At 30.4% G+C, this 22,800-nt stretch overlaps 1 protein-coding gene across 3 annotated transcripts in view; it reads right to left on the bottom strand.

The window, feature by feature from the left end:
* Positions 1 to 22,800, bottom strand: part of LOC107451127 (caskin-2) — a 351,713-nt gene that overhangs the window by 65,761 nt on the left and 263,152 nt on the right. For all 3 annotated transcript variants that reach the window (XM_016067122.4, XM_087151724.1, XM_071186767.2), the window contains exons 11-15: positions 19,049 to 19,249; positions 18,898 to 18,965; positions 17,181 to 17,271; positions 16,885 to 17,015; positions 15,638 to 15,787 (exon numbers count right to left, since the gene is read on the bottom strand). In XM_016067122.4, the coding sequence (XP_015922608.1) occupies positions 15,638 to 15,787; positions 16,885 to 17,015; positions 17,181 to 17,271; positions 18,898 to 18,965; positions 19,049 to 19,249 (641 nt within the window). The remainder of the gene's footprint in view (positions 1 to 15,637; positions 15,788 to 16,884; positions 17,016 to 17,180; positions 17,272 to 18,897; positions 18,966 to 19,048; positions 19,250 to 22,800) is intronic.

Genomic DNA, 22,800 nt, shown 5'->3' on the forward strand with positions numbered 1-22,800 from the left:
ACGATAACCGTTAAATAAGGCATAAAGGCATCGAAAACTTGGCAATTTTTGGTTCATTGGTCTTTATTCGCGTCTTACATCAAAAATGATTCCAAGTTATTATAAAAAGAGAGTATATTAATCAGAAATATAATTTTAACATTTCAGAATTCGCCTTGACTTAGCCATTTTTCTTATCTTCTTACTCGTTAAAAGAACGTGAAAGTAAATTTTTATCAGTAATAAAATTTATGGCAGTGTTATCAATTTTTAGGATGATATAAGGCAAAGGGTTGACTTATTTTTATTTGGTTGTTGAATTTGTGAATTTTAAGTCAAAAAGAGAGATATATAATTATAGTTTTCGCCTTCAACATAAAATCAGAAAAAAACAAACGAATTTTTTTTTTGCATTAGTTATAACTAACTATAGTTACAAATTTGTTAAATATATCTTCGTTTAACGTTTCATTTGACATCTAATGGAATAATCAATATAATTTTTAAAAAAAAATAATGATAACATATTTGTTACCCATTTTGAAAGATAAGAATTTTGCCAAACTTAAGCTAAAATATAACAAATTATTTACATTTTTAAAGATATGATTTTCTTTAGATTGTTTAAAAATGTAACGCTTGCTTTTATTTTAGTTGAAAGTTTAAAATAAACTGTTTGTTCAAAACAATAATGAGCAAGTTTGGAATTTTAATAAAAAAGAAATAACTAAATTTTAATTCAAAAATTTTCCGAAACAAAGATAAAATAAAAATAAATGGGAAATACTAGGAAATTTTTTTTACATAAATTTGTAACATAATAATTTGCTACATAAATGTTTAAATTGGTCTTCGTTCCGCAGAGCAAATCCATCTTATGCTTTAACAATATACTTTAAATAGGTAAAATAATAATTTATTACAATTGGGTATAATATGAAAAAAACACAACTACTTCGATTTAGTAGGAACAACATATGACGCAATGCTAAACGAAGGGAATTTAGTTGTTGTTTATTTAGTTATTGTTATTAGTAGTTGTTGTTGTTTGTTTTAGTTGTTGTTGTTTATTTAGTTGTATTTAGTTTCAATAACTTTTCTTTATAATGCAATAATATCTGGCGAGCAGCTATTTAAACGATCGAACAATTCGTTTGTTTATTTGTGGCTTGAAGTTAGGCTCGCAGAAAATGCCGTTCTTGGGTTAAATTTAGTAGGAACAACACAACCTGTGACGTAGGCTATATTATACCCAATTAGTAGAAAATGAGTTTTTAATTAACATCACGAAAGCAACTTTTTATGATTTACTTTCAACTATGAAATATATTTATTTAGTAAAATGTGCTCTTCTCGAATGAGCAACGTTGCCTTGATGATATATTTCCAGCATTTCGGAGATAATGTAAACTAAATTTAAACAACTGTAGTTATAATTTTCAAACAATTGATAAAAAAACAAGAAATTTTTTTTTTTTTAAAAAATAGTGCAATTTCTTTAAGAATCTCATGAAACTCTAGCCTTAATTTAAAAACTAAACGATAGTTAAATATGATTCACAAACGAGAAATAAAAAAAATGACAGTTTCATGATACAAACGATAATTTTAAATGATTATTAAAAAGAGAAAAGATATAAAAAAAAAATTTACTATTTTAGACATCTTTTGAAATTCTAGCCACAATTTCTTTACATGAATTATAGTTAAAGCAACAAAAAAAAGTTTAAATTTTAGAAAAGTCTGCAGTATTGAAACAGGTAGGAAGAAATAACAAGCCAAAATCAAACGATAATTAAATATACACAAACGAGAAATAAAAGAAATATAGTTTCAAAAACGTAACAATAATTTCAAGTAATTATTTAAGAATATATAAATGATAAGAAAAATTAAAATTTTGGGGTTATTTCTTCGACATCCTGTGAAATTCTAGTCACAATTTATTTACTTCAATTATGTTAAAAGCAACAACAAAACATGTACGAAATGCTGCAATATTGAACAAGGTGGAACCAATAACAAGCAAAAACCAAACGATACCTAAATATAATTCGCAAACGATTACTAAGAAAATGAAAACGCCAAACGATTACAAATTTCGTAATTTTGCTGGATAACAACCATAGAAGATTTAAAACCACCCACGAATGAAATAGATATGGAGAAAAAAGGGTAACTAGCTTTTTTCCAGCAGTGAAGCCTATTGGGGTCCTCTCACAATTCAAAGCAGTGGACAGTGTTCAAAACAAGGCATTTGCAATTCATGTATTCATGGAAAAGCGATACTGCATCAAAGACTGGAGATTCTAAACGCCCAATTATCTCTGAAGTAATGAAAACGTAGGGGGTTAAAAGGAAAGATACAGGCGGGAAGCCCTTTTGTTGCTCAATATATAATGTTACCAGACGGGGGTGTGTTGGCTTAAAACAAACAGCAAAGTAGATCCAATTACCATCAGAGATCGATTTAAAACAAACGTGGCGGATTTTGGAAAAGCGAACAAAGTTTAATAAAGATCAGGAGCTTAGTTGTTATTCTGATGTGAAACGTAACTGTAGCATTTATAATTGCAATGCTAATTAATAAGGATGCAGAAAGTTGTTAAAATAAAGCAAAATCTTTATTGAAGTAAGATTAAAGAAGCTTACTTAAAACGCTGTCGGCTTATGTGAACAATTTTAATCAACTATTGTTGTGGTTTCTTTAAAATTCTTAGCGTTTATAGATAAGTAGCTTCAATTTTTGACAGTATGTGCTTTCACTTTTAATATAAATGATTTGAAGAATTGAATATTTATTAACTTTAAGGTTTATCTCACTTGAATGTTGATGAATCAGGCTAGATGTTGATGAATCCACTAGAGTGCCAGAAAGCACTCCAGTGGAATAGAATGCCATGCTACATAACAATTAGAATGCAAATTTATATTTTAATTTTATGAATGTGTATGTGTTTATTTCATTTGATTGAGCTATGTGAAAATTGACATGTTTCAATAAGTGAAAATTATTTAAATGATACCAAATGATAAAGATTAATACAGAGCGTAAGACAAAACAAAACCTATAAATGTAGTATTTCAATTAAAAAATTTTTTTTTTTAAGAAATAGGTAGTTGCGACAAAGATTTTAATAAAACTAATATAGATGGATAATTTAATGTAAACATCAACAAGTTACGTGAAAAAGGAAGAAATATAGTAAATTTCCAATATATCCCCGATCTGGTGTAAAGTTTAAGAGATGTGAACAGGCTTGATATTCTAGGAAGTTTTATTATTTTCACTTTTTATTTACACATAATTTTACCATTCATAAGAGTTTTTTATAATTTATAAATTCCAAAAAGTAGTGAGCTATAAATAATCTGAGGAAAATTAATATCTCAACACAAATGAAGCGTAAGGCTTGGCATTTTTGAGCGCTATTCGGCTGTATTTAAGTAAAATATCACCGTTTATTATTTATTGGGAAGCATCATAGCACGTTTGTGGCGTTGTCCAAATTAGTTTAAATCGAAAATTGAACGGATTAAGCTTAAGTTAAAATGAAAGAAAGCATTATACTGTTAACACTGTATGTATATTAATATCGGCTGGCGCGCTTTTTCAAATTTGGGTATAAAAATAATTCGGAAGTAGTAACCCCGAAGTTCCAAAATGTCATTCGTTCCTCATTTATTAAATATTTTAACAAAATTAAATTATCAATTAATAAAATTTAGATCACTACACTTTTAAAATAATTAATAGTCTTTCGCTAATTAATGTGTTCGCAACTGCTAATGAAATTAATTAATTAAATATCGGAATACCATCAACAGAAATTGAAACAATTTCAATGATGAATAACTGCAAATTTGAAAAACTATATTTTGGAAGTCAGTGGTGTTTGAACATTTTAACCATTAACGCAGAAAAAAGACACCATTGTCTCATACTGTATTTCACTATCATAAATTATTAAAATGTTAAATTATTAGTTGTATTATTACAATGTAATTATTAAATAATACTTTTCACAAGTTTTGACTCGTATCAATACAAAATAATGAAAAAGTATAAAAAGCATGTTTCATAAAAATTTTATGTTACATTTTTAAATCTCATTTTCTTCTGTGGTTTACTTAGAAAAACATGCTTAAGATTAAATTGTTAAAAGAACAATAATCTGATTTGCTTTTTAATTTTCAGGGATAAATTTCTCAAATAGTGTTTTGTGGTCTACAAAACTTTACAATGGACTTAGTAATTTAATTAAACATACCTTATCTATTTAAAGGTACACTTAATTAAATGTTATTTAATAACGATATAATGAAAAAGTATAGGTGTAATGATGTTAAGTGTAATTACTTAGGTATACTTAAAAGAAGGAGACTTACAAAAGTTAGTAGATAAATGACTTATATATCAACAAAAAAAAATTGCCGTGTATAGTAAATACATTTATGTACATAACATCCCAGTAAGAGTAAGATTTAAATATTCCAGGAAATAATTTTTAAAACTGTTTGTAATTAAACGCTTCCTACACCATTCAATGAAAAGCTAAATAAGTTCAATTGATTACGCTTTAGAATTAATCCAGTAAAAATATTTAAACATTCAAAGTCATTTACATCATATTCATATGTGTATATAAAGATTACTTATTTGTATACTAAGAGCTATAAATAATTTAAGAAAATAAGGAAACAAAATATTTTATTACCAATTTATATGTATAAAAAAAAGTATCATGCAGTCAGTTATTTTAAGAATTTTCTTTCTTTTTTTTATTCTTTCAAAAAGTTAAATAAAAACATCTGGGAAAAAATATACCTCCCAGCTAACTTGTTGGTAAACAAAGTTTGAAAAGAATAAATGAATAAAAAGTAAAAATTTGAAAAGAATTTTCTCCAAAGGAAAAACCCACAAAAAAAAGAAGCCTAAATGATTTATTTATTTATTATATAAAACCACAAAGTAAGACGAATTTCGTGAATCTCTCGAATCTATTCCACTACATGCAGCTAAATTCCATTGAACAAATTGAAAAGCAACTTCGATTCACACAAATAGCAGATTTTTATTTATTTATTTTTAAAAAAAACGCATCGAGAAAAAAATAAACAAACAACAATTGAGTTTACCTTATAATGTGCCATCCAATGTGGTGCATCCAAAATATGTCTCACCCCACGCGACATTCCCAGGGGGTGAGGGGAAGATCAAGGGGTCAGGGTTCACACTTTCATGTTTTCACTAGGGGTGATAATCCAAGAAAGAAAAATTCGGAAGCCCGCGCGGAACGAACGATTCCGGATGAGCGCAAAGCGCGCGCGATTCGCCTTCACTGCTAGACACGCATATGATGAGAGATCACGAAGACTACGAAGAGGAAATTGTCCGGACTTTCGGTCCGTTTAGGGTTGCCACATTTCATGGAGTTTTTGGCGAGTATTAGATAGCACATGAAATAATTTATCTCCCATTTTTCGATTTTTTTTTCTCTTACTGAAACATAGCTAAGTTTAAAGGATACAAACTTAAAATAAAAATTACATTAGGGGAGAGTCGGGTAGCCCCGCTCACTTAAGGAGTATTGCTTATATTTCTGTATAATATTGAGTAATAATCAATATTTTTGTTTGTTTCTATTGTTTTATCATCTAATTAAATAATGCAAAAAGAATAAACCAAAAAAAGAATGGTTTAATTTAAAAAAATAAACATTTAAAAAAACATGTTTTTCAGCTCTTTTCAAAATGCGTCGGGTAGCCCCGCCCAGTTACAAAAATTATGTTTTTTGACTGTTTTTTCAGGTGTAAAGGAAAATGACCAATGTATTGACAATAGGTAAACCTCGTTTATCATTTTTATCACAAAATTTTATTTATTACATATTTATATACTTTTAGTGAATTCTATCATTTAATAACAACAATATTTGTTGTTAAAAATGCATATAACATTCAAATTTGAAGAAATAAAATAATAATCTTTGCAACCGTACATTTATCGACGAAATAAAATTGGTCATTGATATCCGACATTCATGTGAGCGGAGCTACCCGAAATTTGTAAATTTGTAAATTTGTAAATTTGTAATTACTCGAACAATTTTTCACATATAGACTTCTTTCTTTGTGCAAATTAAACTTAAGACTACATACTTTAATGCTGTATGTATAGAAAAAAAAATCTTTTTTTTTAGTATTAATACGAAGTTTAATCGAAACATTCAGTCAGTTTTTCTTAATTTCATGACTACTGCATTCAACATATTTTCATAACTATTGTTTACCATGTTAACAGCTGCATAAAGACTTGAAACTCTGAAAATAATCTTTTTTTAATATAACAATTAATGTCCGATGGCCCATTGACTTGAAAAAATATTCTATACATATGAAATTGACAGTGGGCGGGGCTACCCGACTATCTTCTACATATATATATTTTTAAAAAAACTTAAAAATAAAAATACATGCAAAAGTTCAGGGGTAATTTCATTTTTCAAAAATTTTAATAACTTGTTTCGATTGCAGAGAAAATATTTAAGAAGATGCAGTTTTTGCTCTAAATATTCCAGTTTATAGATCAAAAATAAAATTAAGGATATATAGTGTGATCATTTCGTTGTTAGTTTTTCTCTATTTTACGAAAATTACAGTTACTTGATTAAAAGCTGTCGCAGTGAATGGGATTTATTCCATTTTGTAAACTATATTTGTATAAAGTTTAAATTAATTATAATTTTGTTTTACTATGTCTTTATAGATCATGTTGTCATGGGTTTGTCATCGCATGTGATCATGGGTTTAAGACCCCTTGCCGTCAGGCTAACCGTGGGAGGTTCTCCTCTGTATGCAACGAAAATGAGGGTTAGTTCCATCAAAAAGTCCTTCACGAAGGCAAATTTCTCCCAACACTAGATCCAGGAGTTCCCTTGTCTTCTGGATTGGGTTCAAAATTACAAGGCTACGGAGTTGAACATTGGTAGTTGTAAACCCGAAAATTGAGCCGGCTATTCAACGACGGTTATAAATATAAAATAAAATGAGAAGAATTATTTTTTTTTCTTCAATTATCATTTTATCAGTAAAACTTAAAATAATAGGTTTTATGTCAAAACAATTTAATTCGCAGGCCTGGACTAGTATCTAGTTCTGAATTTGTTTTTGTTGCATACATTAGCGGAAAATGAATAAATTTAACTGAATTATCGTTATAAACGTTAGGAGACAAACACGATTCGTTATTCTTGAATTTGGTCACTTGATTTTTAAAAAGTTCGATGAGAAATACTAATGATTTTTTTTTTTTTTATAAATTTCGCCATTTCTTTTTTTACCAGCATTTTACTTAAATAATTTCATAAAAATAACCAAACTATCAATATTATGGTGTATTGTTTTGATAACACAAGCTTCAAAAATTATTACTGATTTAAAAATTTTAAACTCTCGGAACCCCTGTGACTCTCCCCCTGAGCTCTCAGGGTTCCGCGGAACACCATTTGGGAACCACTGACCAAAAGAACCTGAACTAGCTTGGTCGCTTTTCACTTATCATTTCCCTACTATACACTTATTATTTTCATTCATTTATAATAACTGAAGTTTATTTCCTTTTACTAAAATTTAACTCTTAACAACACAACTGTTATCGTTACTTGTTTAATTTGGACTAAAATAAGCTTTTTCTCTTATCTTCGATTGAGAATAATCGATCAAACACAAACAAAATAGAACTCAGTCAATCGGTAAATAATACTAAGATCTGATTCAAAACAAGTAAACACGCGAGATAAAAGGGTACGTTCCTTTTCTATTTGATAAGAAAAACGCCATCAACTAAACTAGAAGACGAAACTTCCGTGAAATATGGTTCTTATCATCATTTTGACTTTTTCAACGAAAATAACTGAAAAAAAGATGGTTTGCGTGTGTCTGTTATGACGAGAATCGATGAGGTACCTGGTCTATCACATGGTGATGTATTTATTTAAAGGTCAGTGTTGACAGCTTTTGGAGCAAAACAGACTTCGTTTTTTAACGGTAGGTGATGAAAGAAAGAAGGCTTAAGAAAGTGTGGTCTTGACATCATGAAGTTAAACTTTAGATCTAAATGCAGATATTATTTATGATAATGCACATTTTTTATGCGCAAAAAGAAAAAAATTGCTGTTAAAGGTTTTTCAACGATCAAAATGAAATAAAAGATTTTCGTGCGTCTGTCTGGTAGGTTATAATGTAAGACGAGAAACTGTCTGTTAGATTATAATGTAAGACGAGAAACTGTCTGTAAGGTTATAATGTAAGACGAGAAAGTGTCTGTCAGGTTATAATGTAAGACGAGAAACTGTCTGTTAGGTTATAATGTAAGACGAGAAACTGTCTGTTAGATTATAATGTAAGACGAGAAACTGTCTGTTAGATTATAATGTAAGACGAGAAACTGTCTGTTAGATTATAATGTAAGACGAGAAACTGTCTGTTAGGTTATAATGTAAGACGAGAAACTGTCTGTTAGGTTATAATGTAAGACGAGAAACTGTCTGTTAGATTATAATGTAAGACGAGAAACTGTCTGTTAGATTATAATGTAAGACGAGAAACTGTCTGTTAGGTTATAATGTAAGACGAGAAACTGTCTGTTAGGTTATAATGTAAGACGAGAAACTGTCTGTTAGATTATAATGTAAGACGAGAAACTGTCTGTTAGGTTATAATGTAAGACGAGAAACTGTCTGTAAGGTTATAATGTAAGACGAGAAAAGATTAGTTTTTTTTTTCATCAGACTATTTTAAAGTCAAAGTTAAAAATTGATTTTTGAAAATAGATTCTGGATGAAATTCATAACATGCTTTGATAAAAGATTCCATCAAAAAGTAATAAATGAAAGAAGGCCTAAGTACTTGTTGGTATTGTGAAGTCAGAATTTAGATTTACGTACATTTAAAAAAAAAAAATACAATTCAAAAGTATGATTCGTTTAAAACATTTTTCATTATGATCGGAAATTTTTGCAATATTTATTTCCTTTTCAGAGTCCTATTATAGAATGCTGTAAAAATGTCATTTATCAGGGATGAAAAAAAAAGTTTTTTTTTTTCTTCGAAGAATCTAAAAAATTGTAATTTTCTGTAGTTGTTATAGTTCATTTACGTCGCACTAGAGTTGCACAATGGGCTATTGGCGACGGTCTGGGAAACAACCCTGAAGAAGATCCGAAGACATGTCATCACAATTTTGATCCTCTGCACAGGAGATAGCACCCCCGCTTCGGTAGCCCGACGACCTGCACGCGAAGTCGTGCATTTTTCGATAGAACAGTTTAACGATGACCAATGCCGCACACCCTCGGTCCCTACGCAGACTGATCCAAGTGGTCACCCACCCGCACACTGACCGCAACCAGTGATGCTTGACTTCGGTGATCTGCTGGGAAACGTGTCTTAACCATCAGTCCACTGCGGAAATTTTAAGTAAACAAGCAATGAACAATTTAAAAAACTGTATACAATTGTTTATTAAATTCACTTTTTGAAAATTTGATTAAATTTGCTTTTATGTTTCAGAAGTGAGAAAATAAAGATTAAGCATCTTCTTTGAAAAGATGCCTACTTCCACAATTCTAAGGTCTACAGGACATAAATTCAAGACCATTTTTGAACTACTTAAATTGAAATTTAAAAATGTTTTACAATCACATTTGAATCATTAAAATCAATATATAAATTGTCAATATCTTTTTAACATACTAAACGAAGCAACATAACACGAAGAATGAAATGAAACAACGAAAATGCAAGACCAAATCATAAACGTTTAAATTCGAATGTAACAGAGCTCGAATATCTCCAAAATACACGGATGTTACCGTGACAGATGCATGTTCTTCATACGATAGCTACCTACTATCCAGCAATTGACCCCAAATTAACAAAGCCCTCCCCCACACAGCTGTTTTGACACTGCGATAACGTCCACGGCACGAAAACCATCAGCGGTCTAATAAATAACTCAAAGAGAGCTTAAAGCTAGTGTCACTCGAGATTCAGAAGCTTGGAATAACTGCGGCTTGGGGATTCGGATATCTAAATTGTTACGTACTTGAAGTCATTGTGGTACAGTTGAATGCACGCGGTGCCGCTTATGTTAATGCAGCCCATCTGAAGTGAAATATTTAATTGTTTCGTGATTAGCAATAGTAAATATTATTGTAGCTGAAATAAATAGCCGGCCAAATGGTTTTTTAAAAAATAAATGTCATTGAACTTTCATCTGGTTATTAATCAAAGTTATTACACTAACAAATGTTAAGACAAAAATGGATTCGTTTTTATAAATTTACTATACAAATTGAAACATAATGAGTTGTTCAATTAATGTGAGCAATAACACATTAAATAAATAATATAACTAAATGGTTCAATAAAAAAAATTCCTACTATGTTAAGATATATAAGGAATACCATACAAGTAATTTTAAAACAAAAACAAACTGAAAAGGCAGAAGAATTCTTCATACGAACTCGGCTAACAAGACTAATTCGTCTTTTTGAGTGCAATCAAGACTAATTCGTCTTTTTGAGTGAAATCAAAACTAATTCGTCTTTTTGAGTGAAATCAAAACTAATTAGTCTTTTTGAGTGAAATCAAAACTAATTCGTCTTTTTGAGTGCAATGAAGATTAATTCGTCTTTTTGAGTGAAATCAAGACTAATTCGTCTTTTTGAGTGAAATCAACTCGTATTGCATTTACTTCAAACTGCGATGAAAACCATTTAAGACTAAATCACAAGACTATTCTTTATATCGTAAAGAATTTTTTTTCAATATAAGCTTTATGATGAAGATGAATAATGGATATTTATGATGAACTTGTTTAGGCAGTACTACTCTCATTTGTTTCGTTTAGTACGCATAAAAACATTTCCTATAAAATGAAATTTAGAAGTGGGACATATTGGTGGTGTCAAAAAAATTTTTTTTAGCATAACAATTAAAAATAACATTAAATATTATTTGAAAATACATTATCGCAAATAATGATACTTTCATTTTGAAAGAGAATACTTTTTTTTATAAGTCTTTTCAATTGAAAGAGAATACTTGCAAATGAATGTGTTTCATTCATTTATCAAGTATGATTTGTTCTGCCCAAATAATGTAGAAATTATTCAGAAGAAAATAATTTTGAAGTATAAGATGTGATTTGAAAATAGGTCCAGCCAAATATCTTTTTAAAATTTAAGGCTTTATTTGACATTAAATCAAGTTGGCTTAAGATTAAAAATACCAACCATGGGTTCAAAAAAAAAAAAAAAAAAAAAAAAAAAAAAAAAATCAAAACCGTATAGGAATTCGACTTTAAAAAATATCGATCTAGGGGTTTTAAAAAACAAAAACTCGACCTTGGGATTAGAAAACTTAAAAACTGTCTTAGGCATGAAAAAAAAAAGCAATACTTCGATCTTCAAAGAAATGGAAAAGATATCGATTTTGGACATAAAAAAATATCAATCTTTGGCTAGAACGTCTAATGTGAGAAGGAACTCATCTCTATTCCCTATACCGAAAACAGGAATGGACTTTTACTGTGGAAAATATGTCTGACAAAACACAAAAAACCAAAACAATCTATTCTTCCCTAAGTCCTGTAACTGTCGAATATTCACACGTTCTAGTCTCAAGATCCGAGAGAAATCCACGTTTTAATATAAATAAAAAAAAAACAAATAAACAGACTTTTTGAAGTTTGAAACGATCCATCAAAACTTTTCATAGTTTCTATGAAAAGACCTCATAAAAACCATTTCTTTGTTTCGGGGAAACACTTTCACGTTACCTCTTCATCATTTTCTACTATTTTTACTCCTTTTGTTTGTCTGCAAAACTGTAGATAGTGCTCAGAAAACTGTTCCATATATTGCTGGCAGTGCGTGCTTTGGCATGGTTCCGGAACCATTCAGATAACAGTTTTTGTTGTGCTGTTTGTTCTTTTTAGAGCTGTTCTGGGCCAGTATCTCACTTTTCTCTCTTGAAAGTAAAAATCTTCTTAGCACTTCTTCATTCTTTTACTTGGGCACGCGAATTGTTTCGTTTGCTGTATCTCTTTTATGAAGTTTTTTGGCGGCTTCGAAATTGTAATTGTTTAAGTGTGGGTCGTTCAGAGGAAGAAAAAAAATTTTTGTGACAAAAGTTTTGGATTCAAGTTCATTTGAGTCAAAAAAATATGTTGAAACAAATTAAATATAAGTAAATTTTTTTATTGAACAAGATTAATTTAATTATGATGAATGACATAAGTAATTACATGATTATTATTTTTACTTTTTGAAAACGATTTATTTAAAAAAAAAATTTTTTCAAGAAAGGGAAATGCTCAACTGTATTTTGAGGGACAGAAGTATATTAAATAACTAAATCGACGTAATTTTTTCTTCTTTTTCTCTTTCATAACAACATCAAAAAATAAAATTACTTGTGTTCTCGATTGTTGATTTTAACCAACCCTTAAAAAACTAGGATGGAGCTTACCTGAAAACCGAGCGGGATTTTTCTCAATTGCATAGTATCATTAAGAAACAGCTTTAGATATTAAGTTTATAATTGAATAAAATACAAATTTTATACATCGAAATTTTTTTATTTTTTACTACTTCTTAATTCCACTGTGCTTTAAAATTTTAAATTAATCTTTTTAAAAATACGCACAATTAGAAATAGCAAATAATGTATGAGGGCATTCTCACAAAAATTTGAGACATAATTCATAACATAATTGAAAGTTTTATTCTAACAAGATATAATAAATTTTATTTTTAAAATCGTAATTAACCGAATAGAAAATTATACTATTTTACCAAACCTGTGAGCTTCATCATATCTAGTTTAAAATGATTTTTTTAAGTGTAATTAAATTAACACATTTATATAAAATTTATTATGATATTTATTAAGATTTATTTTGTGAAAAATAAAAAAAATGATGAAAAAAACCCCAATAAACTCTGAAAAAACTCCGAAAACCTCCCAAAAAAGATCAGAGAATCAATCATAAAATTTGCTAACAAACTAGAATCAATGATCGTTTCAGGAAAGTGGATGATATGATCAAACCAGTAAAAAACTTAATCATAAAATTTACCAACAAACTAGAATAAATGATTGTGCCAAGGAAGTGGGCAATATGATCCAAACTTAATCATAAAATTTACCAACAAACTAGAATAAATGATTGTGCCAAGGAAGTGGGCAATATGATCCAAACTTAATCATAAAATTTACCAACAAACTAGAATAAATGATTGTGCCAAGGAAGTGGGCAATATTATCCAAACTTAATTATAAAATTTACTAACAAACTAGAATAAATGATTGTGCCAAGGAAGTGGGCAATATGATCCAAGCTTAATCATAAAATTTATTGACAAACTAGAATCAAAGATTACGTCACGGAAGTGGATGATATGATCCAAAACAGTAAAAAACTCGATTATAAGATTTAGAAACAAACTAAACTTTAAAAAAAAATTTAGACTGAGCTTCTTTTTTCAAGTTAAGAGTTTTACATAGCGTAATTAAAAACATAAACCACACAAAGTGATTTCCTCAAGTACCTGAAACCAGCCCGTCGGCGTCTACAAGAGTTCGACAAGTGTTTCAAGTGTCCGACTCTTCCATCGCAATGTGCGACGCGGTCAAATGGACAGTAAAAATTAAATATCCGAAAATTTCACATCACTTGAATGAAATAGGAGCGTGTGTTTCGGCACGTAAGCATTTCATGAAAGGGTAAACAAGTGAAATAGTTTACACAGCGGTAAATTTCATAAAGCAAATCATGCAAACGCTGTGTCAGTACACTGGTTTTACTCTAAAGTAAATAAAAAGATAACTTCTGGCGAAGGACAGAAAAAGAAAAAAACTTTTTCAGCTGACAGACAGCGTCGATAAGTGCCTTTTAAAGAGTTCCGTGTTTCGATACCGATATAATCGGTATCGATTAACTGGGTAATGATTAATGAGTATTTAAGAACACCTTTTCAGTAAAAAGAAATTGAAAGAATGAGCTGCATTGAAAATGCACTTAAAAGTAATAAATTCTTTTAAGCAGAAAAATTTACTTTTTTTTAAGTTTCACAATTAAATTTGATTTAGATTTACATTGATGAAATAGTGCATATTTTTTCTTGTTTATTTTCAGATTATTTTAATAAAACTGTGCATCCTTATTCCTGTACATTTTATAGATTTTTTTTATTACGTCAATATTTTAAAGTTTCTAAGTAAAGTTTGATTTTGTTTCACTTTATGAAACTATTCATTCGTTTTTATGTTAAATTCTTATTATTTTTCATATTTATTCAATATTATTTCTTATATTTATTTCTTATTAATTTTTATATTTATATTTCTATTATTTTTTATATTAATCTTTTATAATGGTTTTTTTCCATCGATTTTTAGATTTATTTATGGTTATTTCAATACAGTAACTGATTAAATGTAACTGTTTACTAAAACGTCTCATATTTAATCTAACTGTAAGCAAAAGCTATTAACAATTGATATACTAATTGATAAATAAAGCTAAGAACGGAGATTATTTTATTTTTTAAATGTCGTTGAACAGCCGCCCAATTTTGGGTTTACGACTACTGCTGAACTCCGTAGCCTTGTGATTTTGAACCCAACTCAGAAGATAAGGGAACTCCTAGATCAAGTATTGCAAGAATTTTGCCTTCGCGGATGGAACTAACCCGCATATTTGTGTTACATGGAGAGGAAGACCACGAGAACCTCCCACGGTGAGCCTGACGGCTCTGATTCATGATCCGTCTACCACTGAGGATATTTCCCGTCTGCACTGTAGTCTGATGTGGAATTCGTATCGACCAGTCATTGCTGGGATTCGAACCCGGTTCACCTCATTGGAATGCGAACGCTTTATCCCCTGCGCCATCGCGGCTCAAGAACGGTGATTAAAGGTTTTTCACATCACATATAAAACAAAAAATAAATAAAATAAAGGTTATTATTTATCGAGTATTGGTTTTTCGCCTAATTTGAATACATGGATTAAAATACCTTTTTAAAATATTTAATTACTTACACGAGAAAAAATAAGAATATTCATAAGCTAAATACACTGTCAAAATATTAATTAATACAGTTTTTAATATAAATAAAGAGCTTATGAAATACATATTGTGGAAAAAAATTACCTTACAGATATAAGTTTCTAAAGGATAGATTAAATCAAAATAACGTAGAACGAACGAAGAAAATATTATCCCTTCAATAAAATATTTAAAATAGGGAGTTAAAATATTCATTGCGAAAAATCCAGGATATAAAATTATAAAAAAAAGCCTTTTTTCTCGTGAAAATTTTATTACCAGATTTACAAAATACATAAAATTATTGAGTACAACAAAAAAGAAATTCCGCACGCTATTATTCATGATAAAACTAAACACATTTTATAAAGCTCACCTTACAAGGATCGCATATTGCATATAAAATAGTACAGGAAATAAATAACCTCCATAAAAATACGTATTTTAGACACCAGCGTGTGAAATTGAAAATTTTTACTTCTTTTTGAAATATGACACCAATAAAGGATGAACAGAGCAACAAGCATGCACTTACCGGTAACCCGTGCAGAATCATTTCCGCTACGTTATTTCCGATGATTTGAAGATCGTCGCTGGAAACACTGGATGTGGAACTATGATAACTGTGACGATGTTGGGTGGTCTCGATTAAGATATGCTTGTTATGAGATTTCTGAGACACAACCTGAAGATGGAATGCAGGCATGAATGTGTGCTGTTTATTTAAATCTTAGTTTTGAAAATTTATATATGGCGGTTCCTTAAATATTCTGAAGTAAAAGTAATATTGAAGAATGGTGTGTTAAGTTGCACTCTAAAATTCTCATAGGATTTTTATAACTTTCGCTTCGAATTTTTTAGCCTCAGTATTTGCTTTTATTACTTGTGTTGATTAACTTTTATAATTTATGTTCTTGAGCTTTGATAACTAAGGTCTTTAGTAACTTATGCTTAACTTCTATAATTTAATTTGAAGTTTCATAAATTATATTTAACTTTTGCAACTTAAATTTAGCTTTCCCAACTAATGAAACCTTAATAACTTATGTAGTTTAATTTTTATAAATTATGTTTATTTGTTTATAAATATTTAGAAAACTTATTCTCTAATACAAGCGTGGCATTGAATAAAGATGATTTAATTTAAGGCCTGAATTTTTTTCTCAATATTTTAGTGTTTCAAGTTTTAAATTGTATGTTTAATCGTTTTAAAAAGTAACTTTTTGAAATTATGGTCAGATAAAAAAATTTTAATGTTGGTGTAACATTTTCTTATCCGGTTTTCAATAATTTGTTTTAAATTGTTAGGATAAATAATTAAGCAGAATCGCCCATGCTAGAATAAATATTTTGACAGCAATTCAACCAAAATATAGATCAAAATGAAATCATTTTCAAAATTGAATATGAATAACTTAAGTATTTATTTCTTTACTTGAATATATCTCCGCATTTTAAACTATTTTATTAAGTTAATATACATTTAAATTGTATAAAATACTGTTTGAAAATATAAGATGTCTTAAGTTCGACATTTTCTGTATTTAGTTGAAAATGTTTCATTCCAAAAGTAAGAGAGTTAGATTACAAGTTGTGTTAAAAAATTTCATTTCACTAATAGTTCGTTTTTTCCTTCAAAATATCGAGATAATAGACCTAAAAATACCTTCGATTGCTACCTCGGAGAAGTATGTATTGTAATTATGAAAATTTTAATCTTTTGCTTGTGGCTGGTACAAGATGACCAAAAGGTTATTTTGTTTTATAGAAAATGGTACATGCCTTATCAGAGCCTGATGCTCGACCACTGTCGACACTGGACATGCTGTGACGAGAGGAAGTACCACTGGCACTACTGCCACCAGGACTGGGGCACACATCTATTCCTTGGTCCTCTAACATAGCATGACACACTACAGAGAAACAAAGCAACAATTTGCAATACAAATTTCAACAAAAATAAAATCTATTCGAACTAAGTCAAAAGTCATGTTTTCGCCTTTTGTAAAAGAAATATAGCAGAATGAACATGGCTTCTTTAAACGGTAAAAACAAGGAGTCGGAAACGCATCACTGACCTGAAACTGATCCCAGTGGGCCTGGATTTCCTTCTGGTGTCGATGGCTGGCTTCCAGGTTGAGGATGGACGATGACTTGAGTGTACTGACTCTGAAATGCATATAAAATATGTGTTCTTTAATATTATAATAAAAAAAGAAACAACTTTGGCATAGTTTTTGACAAAACTTTTGGCATAGTTTTTTGACTTTTGATACAGCATTGTCAAAAATCATGAAATTGTGAATTATGAAAAACGAATAACGTTTTCATACGCTACGGACCGATGGTATGCCGAAATAGATTGTGGTTGTATTAATTGTGAAAACGTTGAATAAAACAATGTGAACAGTGTCTTTTTGCATAATTCGTGGCGAAAATCAACATGGTAAAGGAAAACTCTCATTTTGGAAAAGGGAAAATTAAGCACTATTTAAAAACGCACCTAAAGAATCAAAAATAAGCACCTTTAAGCACTTTTTAACCCTGTATAAGGGTAGAGATTTTGCAACCAATATTTTGATTAGAAAAAAGAAATTATTGAAATTTTGTAAATAAATATATTTCACTATTACGACCGGAGTATGTCCACTGACAAGGAACAACGGCGGACATCTCTCTCGACTTGTAAACTAGAGTGAAAACGTTACGAAACGTACCCAGTCCAGTAAGTTTAGGACGAAAAACAGACGATGCTCAAAAAGTTAGAGCCTGCTTTTGGAAGTGAAAACACGAGTAGTTAATTTTCTAAAGGAGGATGCAATGCTGAATAGGTTAAGAAGTTAATCAAATCTTGTAAATCTACTTGATGTAACGTCCTAGCCCGTTGTAGGCCTGGACGTCATGGAGGTTTAGACTTCAAAGTTTCATGACCGAAGGCATGATTCTAGTAATGTGGTCTGTATTGCGCACGGCCCATCCTTATTCTTCAGATAAGTTGGCACCCATCACTCTGAAGCTGAGTGGGCTTCAAGGCGTCAATGAGGATCGAACCCCAGTCTTACACACTGAAAGTTCAGCGTCTTTAACCCCTGAGCCATAGCGGCTCACTCTAGAAATGTGGTGCACTTGAACTAATGGATTAATATGTGGAGGTCCGAACTATTCCCGAGAATGAAGTCTTTTAACATAAGCCCGAGCCAACCAGAGATCGAGTTTAAATAAGTCTGAAAAAGGTAAAACTTCTTATTGGGCCAAATTTTGGGGAAATATAAGCTGCATGATTTGAGATTGCCTATTTTCGAATCACGATAGTCACCTATTAAATTTTTGGGGCTTAAAAACTGAGCTATATAAATTTTTAAGATTTGCTTAATAGGAAAATTTTATCATGAGCTTGTACCAAAAAAATTTCTACCACTTAACGATCTGTTTCACCTCTATTGATTGCAGAAACTGAGTTATTACTTTCATCTGCTATTCTGTTCTAGATTAAAGTAGTTTAATGCTCCAGTATTGTCTACCAATCACCAACAACTAACTCATCTGTGTAGTGCAATATCAAATCATAACTCAGATATCTTGAACCATAATGGGCAAATTAACTGCCAATTTAATAAAATGTAAAGCTAACCGTATTTCCGTTCAAAATGAACCATGGTATCATGTTATCTAGATTAATTTGCACAATAATATTATTCAACATGGCGATGTATAAAGGTTGCAGAAAATTTAAACAATATTATCGCTTCACAGTGAAATTCGACGTTAAAAATCAAACCAAAAAAGTATACTTACTTGAAGATCGGGAAAGCAGAAATGGGAAAGTTTAGATGGTGAAGGCAATGTTCCATATGTACAGGCATCTGCATTAAAAGAGAGAGAGAGAGATAAATAAACAGTCATCGAATCTTTAACCATTGGTTCATTCGATAATCGACTGACTTACCAGAATTAGGAGAATTCAGGAGAGGCGAGGCGGGTTCATCAGCGCTCAGGCTACCACAGGAATTTCTGTCAACCGTTTGACTGCCATATCCACTTGAGAAACTAGATCCTGAGTTCCTGTATGAGAGATCAGGAACGACTGGTGGTGGAACTTTTTTCATGGTGCCACCTTTTAAAGTTCCCGTTCTTTGTACTCCGCCAACTAAAAAAATAAAAACAAAATTTTAGAGGGGAAAAATAACTGATGGTGACCTACTGACTGAAAGTTAACCTACATGTGTACATAAAGATATGAATAATATCACTTTAATAAGTAGGTAGATACTTTATTAACGTCACACTAGAGCTGTACAATGGGATATTAATAATATAGCCGTCGTTGAACAGCCGATCCAATTTTATGGGTTTACGACAATTAATGTTCAACTCCGTAGCCTTTTAATTTTGAACCCAATTCAGAAGACAAGGGAACTCCTGGATCGAGTATTGGGAGAAATTAGTGTTCGTGGAGGACTTTTTGATGGAGCTAACCAGCATTTGCTTTGCATAGAGAGGAAGACCATGAGAACCTCCCATGGTTAGCCTGACGGCAAGGGGAGTCTAAACCCATGATCCGTCTACCACTAAGGATATTTCACGTCAGCACTGTGGTCGGTGCAATCCAGATGTGGAATTTGTATCGACTGGGATTCGAACCCGGTTTGCCTCATTGGAAAGTGGACACTCTATCCCCTGAGCCATCGCGGGATATTAGCGACGGTCTGGGAAACATCCTCGAGGATGATCCGAAGACATGCCATCACAATTTTGCTTCTATGCAGAAGAAATGGCTCCCCGCATCGGTAGTCCGACGACCTGCACGCGAAGTCGAGCATTTTAACGTAAAACAGTTTAACGAGGACCGATACCACGCATCCTCAGTGCTTACGCAAGCTGATCAAAGTGGTCACCCACCCACTTATTGAGAGCTGCTAGTGATGTTTGACTTCGATGTTTTACTGGGAACTGTCTCTTTACGATTAGTCTACGGCGAGACCCCCTTAATTGGAGTTCAGTTGTAGATAGCATTCGTTTATTTTAAGAATATTTATATAAATTTGAATAGTTTTGAAATTAACTTTAAGATAGCTATGCGTATACTTGAAAACATGAATAAGTATTTCATGATAGATAAGAACAATTGAATGAAACATTCGCTAATTTCTAAGATTCTTATAATGATTATCAAGCAATGGTATATTTTTGGCATCCTTATACTATTCGGCTATATACCAGAGATGGGCATTTGTCATTCAGAATAATGAATCAAGAATGATGAATAATTATTCAAAATCTGAATAATGAATAAAGATTTATTCATTAGTCAGAAATATTTTGAATAAAGAATAAATCATTCAGTATTCTTTATTCAGTATCCTTTATTCATTAGTCAAGAATAACTGAATAATTTCACTGGTCAAAAAAATGGGCACGGAATACTCTAATTGACTACAATTGTGACAACTACAAATAAAACGTTAATCCTTTTCAAGTATATTTATATAATGTTTGAGGAAATTTTCTTTTGTCTAACATAATGCATACTTTATGAAATGGTTGCATGGCAAAAAAGCGTTTAATTTTTTATTTAAAAATTTAAAATAAGATTATCGTTTGCTTTCAAAAACTGTAAGAAATTGTGTTTTATAGATTTCAGAACAAAATTTTAAAATAAACTCATGTAACTAAACTATTATAAACCTACTTTTTAGCACAACTAAGTATGTTACGCTGGAGTAAGTTAAAACAACATGAAAATAAATATTCATACTTGTCTTAGTTTCATATTTAAATTCCGAAAATAAGACGTTTAAGAGCAAACGATGTTTTGCATCTCGTTATAGACAAAGATATAACGATTGTATTTTTCGCTGGTTATTCCAAATTTTATTCAAAAAAATTAGTCATGACTAATGAGGTTATTCATCAATCATTATTCAAAATTTTTTATACATTTGCATAATGAATGATGAATAATGACTAAATTTTCATATGAATAATCATTCAGAATAAATGTATTCTGAATAAATTTAGTCATGAATAAAATTTTCGTGAATGATGCCCATCACTGCTATATACTATACTATTCGGCATCCTTATTCAGGTTGTTCTGTCATCACTGCATGTAATGAATGAATTGCATGAATCTTTCAGGACCGACAGAATGAGAAAGAAGCGCTTTACCAGGCCCGCACATTTCGAAAGTACTACGTTTTTACGAATTTCTAATGTGTATATTTTTAAGACTAATTTTGGCGCCATTTTAAAATAAAAAATTATATATATTTTGACGTTTGTTTACTAAATTTTGGTTCAAAAAATAGTTAGTGCCATATTTGTGTGCATTTTCCATCCACACGAAACGTAGACTGAGACAAACACAACTCCCCTAGATGATAAAATAAGATAATTTTATTCCTATAACAGAAACGAATTTTTTTTTCCTCACCAAAAGCTATTAAGATATCAATTACAAAATAAACGACTGAAAGATTGTGACATAGCAGACAAACAAATAAAAAATCGCAGCATTTTTCAAATTACAACTTATTTCTCTATTTTTTAAAAGAAATATATTTTCACCTTTTCCACTATTTAACAAAATAACCAAAACAATGATTAAAAATCAAAACAAACATGTTTATCTTCACATATTAGCACATACTATAAAAGAACATTTATTTATTTACACACATTGGCGATTTCCCACAAGAATCAAAGTCCAGTTCATCAGAGTTCACTTTCTCGAACAAAAACTGCAACAACTAATAAAACGAAAACTCCTAACCTCATAAGAAATCAATATCTTTCATATTTCAAGAAATCATAAAATGTTTTCACAAAATTAATTAAATTCTCTCTTATGATAAGATTTATGAAAAATTATCTGAACTAAATGTTATAAGAAAAATTGCAGATAACTACTTAATATAGATAACTACTGTCATCACGCACGTATTACAAAGCAAATCTCTCCTATAAACAACCCACTTATCAACCAATAAGAGGCGACTACCAAGGCACACTTAGCAGCACTTAATTAAATGGGCGATTAGAGATAGAAGCTGACTTCAGCACTGGGGTGTCCGAGGTCAAAATGGGAGATATAGATTTAAAGAAAATCAACACCGAGCAATAATGACAGCCTAGTCAAACTGTTGTTTACTTAATAATTAAGGTAATGGAGAAAATAATAATTTAGGGGGTGAGTTCGTTATCAAAAAATGAATCAGGAGACAGTGGAAGCGCGGGTGGCTTTTATCGTAAGGGCATAGTTTGAAACGATGATGATTATAATTATGTTCATCACTTGAAAATTGATGAATATTTTTAAAGGAAACCAACTACTGTTTTGGTATAGCAATTCAGTTTGATAAATGGTGTACAGTAGCACTTTCGTAGGTACTGGATACAACAAATTTCACAAACAATAACGTTCGTTAAAAGAATTTTAAAAAAAATGTAATCACGTTGATTTCAATGCACAGTTAAAATAAGTAGTGATTTCAATTAAAAGTTTTACTTCGAAGTGAATTAGTTTGAATGCGAAGTTTACCGGTGTCTAGGATAGACACAATTTTGAATATTTATTTTTAAAAATGCATACATATATATGCTACGCTTTGAAAGTATTCGTAGTGTTGTGGGAAAGGTTTTAAAGGATTGCGCGTTAGAAATATATATAAAGGGTGCGTAGCCAGTTTTTCAACAAAA

This window comes from Parasteatoda tepidariorum, chromosome 9, assembly GCF_982258835.1.
Source record: "Parasteatoda tepidariorum strain Cologne lab strain chromosome 9, Ptep-v5.0, whole genome shotgun sequence".
Taxonomy (NCBI): Eukaryota; Metazoa; Arthropoda; class Arachnida; order Araneae; family Theridiidae; genus Parasteatoda; species Parasteatoda tepidariorum.